This window comes from Varanus komodoensis, unplaced genomic scaffold (assembly GCF_004798865.1).
Source record: "Varanus komodoensis strain SLA01 unplaced genomic scaffold, ASM479886v1 scaffold26, whole genome shotgun sequence".
Lineage (NCBI taxonomy): Eukaryota > Metazoa > Chordata > Lepidosauria > Squamata > Varanidae > Varanus > Varanus komodoensis.
In genome coordinates, this window is record NW_025335684.1 from 2,131,209 (window position 1) to 2,143,800 (window position 12,592).

The following is a 12,592-nucleotide window of genomic DNA, read 5'->3' on the forward strand; positions in this document are numbered from 1 at the left end:
AGGAGGTGCTAGAATGGCACTCTCTCTCTGGGTACAGCACCGGAGACATGGTAATGCTTCCCTAGCCCCACAGACAGACAAAGGCTGGCTCTCTTTCCCCCCCGCAGGGTCTCGAAACACGGTGGGGTCCTGTTTCTAAACACAATGTTCCGCAGAACGGGCGTCCCAGCTGGCTAACTAGGTGACGATAATTTGAACCGAGGAAGACTGGCTTGGAACATCCCGTGCATGTCTTGTAACCAAGTGGAGAAAGAGGCCAAGCCGCAAGCGAAGGCGCTGGGGTTACACGGCGCAGGCCCAGAGAAGGGTTCGGCGCCCCTCCAGAACCGTGCGTGACACAAGCAAGCCGGAGAGCTAGCTCTGAAGCCGCCGTGCGCCTTGCGCCACTAGCCGGATCCTCTCTGCATCACACCAAGGACAGCCCGGTTCTGGTCCTGGTCCTGGTTATGTGAGCCGGTGGGCAATTCCAGCTGGGGCTGGACGTGCTCGAGGGAGTTTGGGACCAACGGCTCCAGAGGTGCCAGAAGCTGTGGGCTGGAGGAGACCTCTGGAGCCGACAACACGGTGAGCGCTGATCTTCCTAGGCGAGAGAGTTGGAAAGGGGGCTGCTCATGAACAGGCACGTGCCGGGCCTCAACCCAGGGGGCTGAAGCAGAGGGAGAACTGGCCCCAGGTGAGGCAAGGCACCCTCCGTGGCCCCTCCCCAAGGATTCTGCCTTCCCCCATCATCACGGAGTGCTTTTGCTCCCTGCCCTCTTCTTCTTGGGTACCGCTTCTCCGCAGAGAACCAGGGAGGGAGGAGGCTGAGCCCCTCCTGCTCTGCTCACCACCCCACAGGTGCCTTGGCCTGAGCGAGCAGCAGGTGAGCCAGCAGGTCCCCGGAGGGTCTCTCAGCAGGTGCCCAGCAGGTGTCCTGCCCACCCTCAGGGACACTGGCCCTGAGAAGAAGAGCTGGGCCCACTGGCCAACTCAGGCCCCGCCAGAAGAGCTAACAATCTGCTCCTCCTGCAGAACGTGTGTCTCATTTTATAGGGACAGTCCTCCAGAAGGCATCTTCTCTTTCTAAGGGCAACAGGCTAAAGGTACAGAATGCTGTGCAGGAAGAGCAGCAGACGCTGTGGGGGAGCCCGTTCACTGCAGCTGGCCGGCAAACTGGGCAGCCTCACTAAGGACGCACGGCCTTCGTCTTTTGCCATCTGCTGAGAGGCACTGCATTCCTATTTCAACTGCAGTTTCTAAATTTGCACCCGTACGCCCCGGAAATTAGCATGTGCAAATCTGTTTCCCCCTTGTTCCTCCTTTCTCTTTTGTGACGCATTGTCTCTGTTGGGGCAATTCTTAATCAGCCACCCTAGATCCAGATGTTCCAGCAAACATCTTGCATCGATGGCCTGGGGGACCAGCCAGTTCCCAGAGCCACCAGCAAAGTTACTAGCTGGTCGAACAAAGCAAGCAAGTGCGTGTGAACACGAGATGCAGGAGAAGCCTGGATCGGGCCCTGCTGAAGGCCAGTAGGGTCTCCAACTTTGATAGGGTTCTTTGTCTCCAGCAGGCTGTTGCCGAAGTCTTTGTGGTGCTCTCTAGAAACTGCCGGTTGGGGCATTAAAAACTCGCTCCTGTTTGTGGCCAGAGCAGCCCAGCTGGGGCTTGGAAGCTGCTCTGGAGCAGCGGAAATTGAAGAAACTTCCAGGCCGGCAGCTGTTCAACACGGACAGATGGAGATTCCGCTCGCTGCTCAGCACTTCTGCGGTGTACTCAGTTGCCCCTTTGCCGTGTCCCAGGATTTGGGCCTTGGAGGGTGAGTAAGCCCCCGCGGCCTTCCCTCATCGACACAGAGTGCCTCACAAGGCCAGTGCTGAGGTGCGGAATTCCACCCACTCCCAGGATCAGCAGCGGCTTTGCAAAGATCAGGGTAGCTGGAGTGCAGAAATCTCTGTTAAGTGCCGCTGTCCTTTTTGGCCCTGGAGGTGTTCGGAGGTGTGTGGGGAGCATGTCACTCTGTGCGAAAGAGGGAGAGGATTACCTGTGCTGCTGAAGTGAACTGAACATCAAAGCCTTTTGACCCGGTTGCGTTCCCACGCATTGCCCTGCCTGCTGAATGCTCCCGGCCTTCCCTCAAGGCCTTGCCTGTGACCATCTCCAGGTCATTAAGCGTGAGTCACTCCCCAGGTGCGCACAGAGATGCTTGGTGATGCCGGCCGGAGCCTCACCCGGCAAGGAGAGGATCCCGGGCTCCAGGAATGCATGCAAGCCAAGAAGGAACCACACGGACAGAGAGGAAAAGTCCTGACCCGAACGGACCACAATCGTCTTAGTTTTTTAAGTGCTGTGAACCGCCCAGAGACGTTGGGCTCCTGGGCAGTGTAGAAACAGGTGAACGTGCACAAAGATCCATGCATGAGCCACTCAGCCAAAGACTCGGCTTTCCTTGGGTTCAGCACACAGAACAAATCCCAAAATCCACACTTCAGAGAAAGCAGAAGCCTTCCGTGTGCCAGGGCCTGTTCCCAGCAAAACCAGCTGCAGGCCGGGGTAAATTCAAGGAAGAGCTCCAAATATCACTGGAGAAGATTGCCTGGCCCTGACCCCAGGTGCCTTCCCTTGCCTCTTTTGCTGCCAATGTAGCAAAGGAGAGAGACCCCCTCAAAAGACCCTCTGCTGTTGAGACCTCCAGCTGCTGCCCGGCCCCCAGGGAAGAGTTCCCTGGTGGAGAAGCCGGGTGCCCAGCACGGTCAGCTCTCCCTGCAGTGGGAGATGCCCACCCCACGCCTGCGTCGCACCCCCTTCCAGCTCATCAGCCAGTGGGAGGGCTTGGCAGAACCGCACTCTCCGGCACCTGCCCTCCCCAGCTGAGCATGACTCAGAATTGGAGTCCTGGCATATTGCTCCCCACAACCAGTCCCAGGGAATGCGCAAGTCTGTTGTCTGTTGCCGTCCACAAAGCTGTTCCCGCGGGAGCAGGAGTGGGCAGGGGCCGAAAAGCTGTCGATTCAGGCAGCCGTCTCCATCTCCTGTGAGAAGCTGCCCCGTTTCTCTGTCCTGGAGTTGAGAACATTTGCTCTATTTTGCAAGAATGACCCATGGGACGCCCCACTGACGAGCAGGGCCCCTTCGCGAGTCACGTGGAACCGTCTCGCCTGACAGGCATTAACGAAGGGCCCTTGGATGTGTGCTTCCTCAGCTCGTTAAGGAAATTAAAAGGGCCGAGGCTATCGATTGCTTGCGCACGTGGCATTCCCAGCCTTTGTGGTTCAGGCTGGACGGATCTCCATTTAACGTGTTTGCCAGTGATAAAAGAATCAATTTAATTTCGCAGGGCAGTAAAAAGACCAACAAAAGGATTTGGAACAGGCTGGTCCAGCAGGCCTCTTCGTACTGAGTGCGTGGAGCAACTCTTCCCGGTGGACAGGTGGCTTGGCTCACTCAGTGGCTGGGGCTAGCCGCATCTTTGGTTGCCATCAGCTCCGCTTTTCATGACTGAATTTGTGCCAAAAGCTGCAGGAAGGTTTGGGATTGCAAGACAGCTGCTCAGGAAGGGTGCGCTTTTGTGGCGGCTGGCTACGGAGTAGCCTGTTCTGGAGAAGGCCCCATGTGCCCAGAAGTTCATCCACTGGATCCGTCACCCACCAGAGGTCTGGAGCCAGGTGGCAGGGTTAGGGCTAGGGCTAGGGCTAGGAGGGCAGGCACGGCCTTCCAACCAGCTGCACCAGTTCATCCCTTCTTGTTCCAGACTTAAACCTTCGGTGATGTGGAGTTTGAAAGCTTAGCCGGCAAGCAGCTTGCAGTCAGACAGGAAAGCCCCACCAGGTACTTTCTCTAACCGTCTCCTTCCTTCCACAAAATGTATGCTTCCTTTTGATTGCCCGTCTTTGCCGGCATCGATGGGATCATACTGGAGGAGGCAATAATGCGAGCTATATATATTTGATCTGCACTTAAGTTCATCTGCCGAGCACACGTGAATTGGAACAGCTTCCCGATGCTGACATGATGCATCCGCCCAGGGAGGTGGAGGGCGAGCCGGAGAATCACCCTTTTGCCCCGAAGGGGCGGTGTGAAGGATCCAGGACTGGGCTGAGCTGCAGGCGGCAAGGAGCCCAGCAGAGAAGCGGAGTGCCTGACCTAAGCAGGCCCTGGGCGAGCCCCAGCCCAGATGGGGAGGCATCGTAGCCCCCCAGCTGAGAGGAGAGGAGGCGAGGGTCTGTCCCGTAGCTGAGAGGCAGCCTTTCAGGATCACCACTCCTGGGGAGCTCGGTGGTCTTCATGACTGCCCCGACTTTCAGAGGAGGGAGGTGAGCCCCCCTTCTCCCAAAATGCAGCTTCCAAGGTGGATTCCCCAGAATTTTAATCAGGCCTGGGAGAAGGGCAGGGCTGGAAGTCTTCGCTGAAACACCGGGGACAGTAGACCCAAAAAGAAACCAAGAGGGCGGTGAGAGCAGCTCGGCGTGGCGAGGACCTGGCAGGGCCAGAGAGGGAGCGAGGGAGGGATGTGGCCTAGCCCTCTTTTCATGCAGCGTCCAATTAAGGAGCAGAGCAAGCCAGCGGCTTGTCTTGGGAGCCCCTTTGCGGACGGTCCTGGCCCCCAAGCGAGGACGGGATGCCGTCCTCGGAGTCCTGCGGAAAGGGATCGATCTCCTTGGGGTTCAGTGGGTGGGGTGCAGAATCGGGCACCCAGGAGAGGCCTGGGAATGGAGGTGCTCCGTCTCCGCGATGCCTGCTCCGGGCATCTGTGTCCGAGCACTCCTGGTCCCGATGTGAGTTCTCCGTTTGCAGACTATGCCAGCCTTGAGGCCCTCTGCAGCGGGGTTGCACGGGTTCCCCCGGAACCTTCCATTTCGACCCCCAGCTCATCTATGCCAGTTCTGCACCCTTTGGGCTTGTTCCATGAGGCGTCTCTGTCGGGCTGTCAACAGAACGGCCTCTTTGAAGAGAAGCGGGTGGTTCTCCACAGGCAGGTACTGGCTAAATGTGGAACAGCCAGTGATGCTCACCACACACGGACCACGCTATTAATAGTCTGTGTCATTAGCGACAGACTCTAATTGATATCCAGTTTGTCTGTCCCCAGAGGAACAGCCATTCCCAATGACCTCTGTTGCCGGGGCCGATGTTTACGGCCAGGAGGCAGGGCGGTGGTGGTGGGAACGTGGCTTTCATCCTTGGCTAATAACCCCCTGTTAGGGTCACTCCAGTCGGAAAAAGATCCTTAATGGGGGGAAACACCTGCAACAGCTTGGCGAACCCCCAAGCGGACAGCGTTCGGGGTTAAAGCCGCCGAGGCCAGGAGAAAAGGGCACGACCTTCTGAGCAGCCCTAGAGAGCCGCTTCCTCCCCCCTGGGGGCCACCTTGGGCATCCTGAACATCCACAGGGCTCCCCCAGGTATTCCTTTCTCACCTGGGACAGCTCTGCACAAACCACTCGCTCGTCTGTACCAGCCGTGGGGACCGGACCGGTGGAGGTGCAGATCATTCGGAATTTGTGCGAGTGGCAGAGCCCTTCCAAGGCCTTGCACGTCCTTGTGAGCTTCCTGCACTTGTCAATAAGGCCACGGCCATGACGACGACGACAACGTCCCCTGGCAACACTGCTTCGAGTCCTTTCTGGACTCACGCCCCCGGCTAACACTGTCCTTTGGTTTGGGAGCCTCCAGAGCCGCCGCATGCTGGCCCGCGTTGTGGTGTCACCACGCACTCCCCCAGTTTGCGCTTCCTCAGTTGCCTCCGCTCCCTTTCGCAAGGCTGGGGGTGAAAGCTGCGGGCACCTGGCGGAGCGGAGCGGGGAAAGCGGCAGCGGCGCCTCCCGGCGCCCCCTAGTGGGCGGCCGCCGCATCGCCGCGCAGCTGCCGGCGTGCGATTCGTTTCGCGGGTGTGTGTCTTGCCATCATCGCTGTTCTCGTTCCTTGGAACACACAGGATGTTGATCAGCAATGGTGGGGACAGATGATTCCAGCAATACAGATACAGGTTGCTGCTGTGATGTTCCCTCTGAGCCGCTGAAAACATCTCTCCCCAGAAAGGCCCTTCTGCGGCCAAATAGCTCGCCTGCTTTAAAGGATGTGAAGTCCTAACTAGGATTTGTAATTTCACACCCCCCCCTCTAAACAGAAATTGGAATGCTGTGTCCGTGGTTATGGCCTTTGAGTCGCACAACAACCTTGTGAGGTGGGACTAGGTTGAGATGGAGATGAGGGACAACCCCAGCGCTCCAAGAGTGTCTGGGGCGGAGGCCTGCAGCACCAAAGCACAAATCTGCATGCGCTAATTTAGATGTGCTTTAACTTCTGTGTGCGTTTGAAGGACCCTCTCTCCCGAGGACACCCTATCTGTCGACGGGTGTTTGGACAGGAGAGAGAAGGGCGTCTGATTTCAGAAAAGCACGCCAGACAGAGATTCCTGCAGGAGGGGAAGTCTCGGTGGCAAAAATGACCTAATCTAGGGAGATCCGACAGAGCAGAGATCACCTGCGCCAGATCACCAGGGCAGGGTCAGGTGTGATGGGCACTGAGGTAGTGAGTGACCGGAGACTGACTTGGGTCATGGAAATCCAGGACGGATGAAGGAAGGACTTCATCACACAGTTAGTTACATGTTGAAATTCACCCCCACGAGATGTTGCGATGGCCACCAGCTTTAAAGGAGGTGACAGGTTCGTGGTGGAGAAAGCGATCCATGGCTGATGGTCTGTGCATCCCCTCCAGGGTGCACCCGTTGCTGGGGAACATGGTCAGGAGGTACTGCTGCCCTCCTGCCCTGCAGGGTGGCCTCTTGTGGGCCGCTGGTCCAGCAGGGCTTTTCTTATGGGAAAGGCGGGTGTGCTGCCACCTTGCTGTGGGCGTGTGCATCCCGGGTTGACCTGCAAAGGGTTAGATGGCTCCCAGACTCCACCGAGGCTGGTGGGCTGCAAGATGCATTGATGGCCAACAATGCGGATGAATGTGAAGGGATGTTAGACAAATTCGCAGAAGATCAACTGGCCCATGGCGGCTAGTCCAGACGGCTCCTAGCGGCTCTTGGCCAGAGGAGAGTAGGAAGATGCTCTTAGGAGATTTAAGGTGCCAACCTGGGCACAGTCAGTCCAAAAATAGTCCTGTGTCCCCCCAGCTGGACTGAATAGGACCGTGCCCTCAGGGATGAACCCACATGTGTGACCCATTATGGTCTGTTCTGAAACGGGGGGGGGGGGGCTGAAAGGTGTGTGCTTACAGGGCAGCTTAAAGGATTCTGTCCCGGCAAAGCAGAGTGTGGTTTCTCCCTTCTCACCTCCACAACCCGCACAGCCAAATGCTCAGCGGGGTGGCCAAAGAACCTCGTGGGCTCTGGTTAAAGATTAACTCTCCCTCTCTTTCTCTTGGCACAGAAAGTTCTTTGAAGAAGCCCGTTCATTCTGCAGAGGCAATAAAGAGAGCAGGGTGGTGGGGGGGGACGCAGGCCCTGGTTACCTGCCCCGCTCCAAGGAGCACCTGGGTGGGTGGGCAACTCCAGGGCTGGCCCAGGTGCAGGGAGGCGGCAGAGAGGGAGCTTTAATCCAGCCTTCCTGGAGCACAAGAGCCCCTTCACCGTTTCGCAGGTCCAGCTGCTGCCTGATGTCGTTTTATCGCCACAGAGATGGGTAGGACACACACCGCACTGGAAGTGTGTGTGGTTGTGGTTGTTTGGCAGCATGGAGGAATGGCGGTTTTGTCAGCTGGGAAGCCAGTGCGGTGAAGGGGTTCAGGCACTGGGCCAGGACCCTGGAGAGCCGGGCTTAGTCCGCACTCGGCCCGGCGGCTCCCCAAATTCCAAATCCACCGGTGCAGACTCAGGATGCCAATGCTCTGGCTGTCCAGGGGCCACGCACTCTGCACATGCTCAAGGAGGGGAAACACTCGCGTTCTTCAGGTGCTGCAGGAATGTCCTTTTGCCGCCTAAAGTTTCCAAAGTGCAGTTCTGGCTGCCCCAAAGGACCCCCCACCCCTTTTGATTTATTGAGGGAAACAGGTTGCGGGGCGGGCGCCCGCGATTGTGAGCTCAGCCCCCGCCGAGAGAAACAAAGGAAACGCTTCCCCCGCGAGGCTGGGAGCTTCCCCCGCTGAGCCGCGCAGCCTTTTTGGAAGGAAAAGTGCCGCCGGCCAACCTCGGACAATGCGTCTCACGCGCACGGCGCCCCCCGCGGCGCAGCCGCGGCGCCCCTCAACCCGCCCCCCCGCATCCCGCTTCTCCCCTGAGCTGCAGCGGAGCTGAGCGGCTGCGCGCCGACGGGCGCTTGCTCGTGAGTAAGCAGCCCTGCCGCCGCAAGAAAACACGGGTCAGGCGTCGCGGCCCGATGGGCGAAACGCAGGGATGCGCCTTTCCCTCGTTCTCTCTGATTTATGTGTCCCGCTTGCTCCCCGTTTTAAGGTATAAGCTCCCTGAACCCCTTTATTTCTGGGGGAGGCAGCACTGGTGCCTCTTGCTGGTTTGCTTTTTTCGCTCCCTGAAAAAAGGGGGTCTCTGCGCGAATCAGTTCAGGTCCCCGCAAAGGAAGCGCCGGGACGCGCATCAGCGAAGGCGCGCTGGGATCTGCCGAGCGCTTCTTCCGCGGGACCAAAGGGGGGGGGGGGGGGGGGGCTGCAGTTGGCCTGGAAAGGAAGCCCCCCCCACTTCACCCCAGGCCCGCAGCCAGCGCAAACCTTCTGCGGGGGCCACCAAAGACAGCAGGGCAGAAGAGTCGCTCTGATGCGCCGATCTTTTAAAATCAACGTTTTTCCGTCACTGGGGGGGGGGGCAGGGCTCAGAGCGCATGGCTACAGCCTCACCCCACTCGGCACGACCTCCAGGTCTGGACAACCCCACCCGCAGCCCCCGATCTGCCGCCACTCAGCCTCTTCCAGAGACTTGCAGCCGCTCGGGGGCTCCCGGGGCGCCAAACGGGGGGCGAGCGCCCGGTTGGGCAAGGCTGCTTGAGAGCCCCTCGCAGCGTGGGAGGCTGCACTCTGCGCTTGCTCAGGGGCACCGCTCTTCTCGTTCGCACGGCCGGGGTTGCAAGGGGCTGCGTCCTGCGCCACCTCCCCGCGCTCCGGGCGCCCAGCGCGGCCTCCGCCCTCCCCTCCCCTCCCCTCCCCTCCCCTCCAAGGGGCGGACCGCGCGCGCGCGCCCCGCCTCTGCTCTATAAAGGGGCGCCGCCGCCGCCGCTCCGCAGATCAGCCGACCGGAGTCGCCTCGCCAGCCTACCTGCCCGCCCGCCAGCCTCCCGTGCGCTCCGTCCGTCCGCCTGCCCGTCCGTCCGCCCGTCGCGGCTGCTCCTCGCCTTCAAATGCGCCTGGCGGAGATGATCAAGAAAATGGGTCCCAGCGAGCCGGAGCTGAACATCCCGGCCAAGAACTGCTACCGCATGGTGGTCCTGGGCTCGTCCAAGGTGGGCAAGACGGCCATCGTCTCCCGCTTCCTCACCGGCCGCTTCGACGACCAGTACACGCCCACCATCGAGGACTTCCACCGCAAGTTCTACAGCATCCGCGGCGAGGTGTACCAGCTGGACATCCTGGACACGTCGGGGAACCACCCCTTCCCCGCCATGCGGCGCCTCTCCATCCTCACCGGTGAGCGCCGCCCGCCCCCGCCAGCCCCCCGAGGGCGCCCGGCACACGCTCGGCCCGCGGCGGGCGCCGCCCCTGCCGAGCGCCCCTCTTGTCGCCGGAACCAGACAGCCCGAGCGGGCCCACGGCAGCCTTCCCCTTCTCCGGGCACCCGGGACTGCAAGCCTCAGCATCCCCAGCTAGCTGTGCCAGGTTGCGGGAGGGGAGCTCCCGTACTGACTTAGCGCGCCCAGGCGTGCTTACCCCGGAGTGAGAGCCGTTGAGTTCAATGGGACTTGCTCCCGGGAAAGCGTGCCTGCAGCTTTGCAGCTTGAAGTCCTTGGGCATGGGTTTCTTCCTCCTCCTCCTCCTTCACCAGCTGGGAAAGCGCAGCTGCACTGGCCCCTTCCCACAACCTAGTGAGAGTCGGGGGGAGTCTGATGTGCGCAGCAGCCACGCGCAGGTGGGGCAGCTCTCGGCTCTTTTGAAGATCGTTCCCGAGGCAGTGAAAGTGGAAAAGGAAAAAAAAAAAAGTACATTTGTGATGGAGAAGTAAAACTTCTCTCAAACCAGTTTTGCTTATTGTCTTTTCCACTCGGAAAGTCCTCACTGTGCTAAGGGTGTTTACTTAGAAGGGAGCCGCTAGCTGGCATGCCTTCCCGTAACTCCCAGTGAAGCCCGATGCAAGGGACAGCCCAAATTTTGCAAAGTGGCTGCAGCCACGGAAGCGAATCGGCAGCCCCCGCCTCCGAGATCGATTCTGAAGGGGTCAGGAGGCACAACTGAACAGATCGCTTGTCTCTCAGATTCCTTGCAAAATGACATTTGGGCTGTAAATCTTTATCAGGTCCGATGACACTTTTATATGACCCGCCCCTGTTCTTCCCTCTGGCTTTGACAATTAAACAGTTCTGGGGCTGTAAAAAGAGAGAGGTTGTAATTTTTGAGACAGGAGTCGGGGAAAGAGAAAGGGAAAGGTATTGTGTCCTTGCACACACAGGAACAATGCACTCCACCCCCCCCCCAAAAAAAAGCTGCCAGAGAGATTTTGGTTTGCGAGCCATGAAAAAAGCCTTGAAAATTATCTCAGCAGCTCTTCTGCACTCGCTCCCAGCAGTGTCGCTGGCAGCCGCGTCTCCACTCCAAGGCACGCCTTTCTCCTACACAAATAAACACATGTGCTCACAAAGCCATGGAGGGAAACTCAGTTGTGCCGCATTTGAGCTCAAACAGAAAGAAATTTCCCAGCCAAGCCAAGCCAAGCCCTCCCTGTGCTGCTTTGTTTTTCTGGGGTCAAAAGACCGCAAGTCTTTTCCAGCCTGATTTCTAACGGTGTGTCTCTCTTATTTGCTTTGCCTTCTGTAGGAGACGTCTTTATTCTCGTGTTCAGCCTGGATAACCGCGACTCCTTCGAGGAGGTGCAGCGCCTGAAGCAGCAGATCTTGGAGACAAAGTCCTGCCTGAAGAACAAGACCAAGGAGAACATCGACGTTCCCCTGGTCATCTGCGGGAACAAAGGCGACCGCGATTTCTACCGCGAGGTTGACCCGAGAGAGATCGAGCAGCTGGTGGGACAAGATGCTCAGAAATGCGCCTACTTCGAGATTTCGGCCAAGAAGAACAGCAGCCTGGATCAGATGTTCCAGGCCCTCTTCACCATGGCCAAACTGCCCAGCGAGATGAGCCCCGACCTCCACCGGAAGGTCTCCGTCCAGTACTGCGAGCTCTTGCACAAGAAATCGTTGAAGAGCAAGAAGCTCCTGAAGGAGAGCTCTGAGGACGGCAGCGGGGACGCCTATGGGATCGTGGCCCCCTTTGCTCGCCGGCCGAGTGTGCACAGCGACCTCATGTACATCCGGGAAAAGGCCATCCGGGGCGGGCAGGCCAAGGACAAAGAGCGGTGCGTGATCAGCTAAGACTCCTCTCCTGGCCTTCGAGCCTTCCCAGCGAACCTGGGAAGAGATCGTTTCATTCCCAAAACTCTGCGAGCCCTTTTGGTGGCGTGGGCCCGTCGCCATCCGAGATGGCAGCCCTTTTCTGCATGGGGCACGGTGCCTCCTAGCCATTAGCGGGGGCGTTTTCATCTGCTCCCCAAGATGTATTTTATTTTATTTGGAGGAGGAGGGGCCACGATTGCTGCCAAGAGCTCCTTGGCAAGGAGTCAGCGGAGAACTGTGGTGGAGATACTCACTGAAAACATGCTGTGAAGGGGAGGAACTTACTTCTCTTCTCTCTCTGTTGTAAAGATTTTGGCCGGGGCGAGCTGGCTGGGAAGGGAACAGCCGACACCGGACTATCAAGATTCTCTCTGCAGCCGCCTCTGTGTGGTGGTGCAGAAAGAGAGACCAGCTTTGCTGCTGCTGAAAGACTTGTTGGAGGGGCCACGGCCCTTCGGTCCCACGTACCCCTCCCACTGCAGGGACTCGGGGCTGTTAGGGAGGGGCTTGTTGTTGGAAAAATAACTGTTTACATTCATCCTTCTTTGTCTTGATTTTTCTTGCAAAAAGAAAAGGATTGCATCCAAGCGGACTGGCACTTTATAATGTAGAATCTTTTGGTCTAGGGACATGAACAAAATCTTAGCTAAATGTTTCTACAATGTGTGACACTGGTTCTATTTTTTGTTTTGTTATATTTTCTATAAAATAAAACTTTTGAAAATAAGGTCATGCCGGGCTGGCTTTTTGTGTGTGTCTTGGTGGGATTGCAAAAAAGGAGCATAAATAAAAACGGGATACAGATGGAGTGGAGGAGCTGGGCTGAATCAGTTGGATGCCGTTTCTGCTCCCGTGTGTGGTGGCTTTGGAGGTCAACCAGAGAGCTTCTAATCAAAATGAAGATTAGAAGCAGGACATGGGAGACGTATTGCCCCTGCCCTCGCCCTTCCCAGACCACCTGGAGTCCCAAACCCTGGGAATAGATGGGATAGATATAAATAAACATAACAGCTGGAATAGTCGTAGCAGATAGAATCAATATTCTTGCCTGCCATGAAGTGTCCAGCCCCCTTCTCAAGTTGGTGGCCTTCACAGCTTCTTGTGGCAACCACATTCCAGAA

At 58.0% G+C, this 12,592-nt stretch overlaps 1 protein-coding gene across 2 annotated transcripts; it reads left to right on the top strand.

The window, feature by feature from the left end:
- Positions 1 to 9,162: 9,162 nt before the first annotated feature.
- On the top strand, positions 9,163 to 12,198 carry RASD1 (ras related dexamethasone induced 1). Of its 2 annotated transcripts, none has more exons than XM_044433865.1 (2): positions 9,163 to 9,558; positions 10,900 to 12,198. In XM_044433865.1, the coding sequence occupies exons 1-2, from the start codon at positions 9,273 to 9,275 to the stop codon at positions 11,448 to 11,450; spliced, it is 837 nt and encodes a 278-aa protein (XP_044289800.1). In that variant the 5' UTR covers positions 9,163 to 9,272; the 3' UTR covers positions 11,451 to 12,198. The 2 variants fall into 2 exon arrangements, with proteins under 2 accessions (XP_044289800.1, XP_044289802.1); XM_044433867.1 differs by having other exon boundaries at positions 9,163 to 9,567; positions 10,983 to 11,216.
- The last annotated feature ends 394 nt before the right edge of the window (positions 12,199 to 12,592 follow it).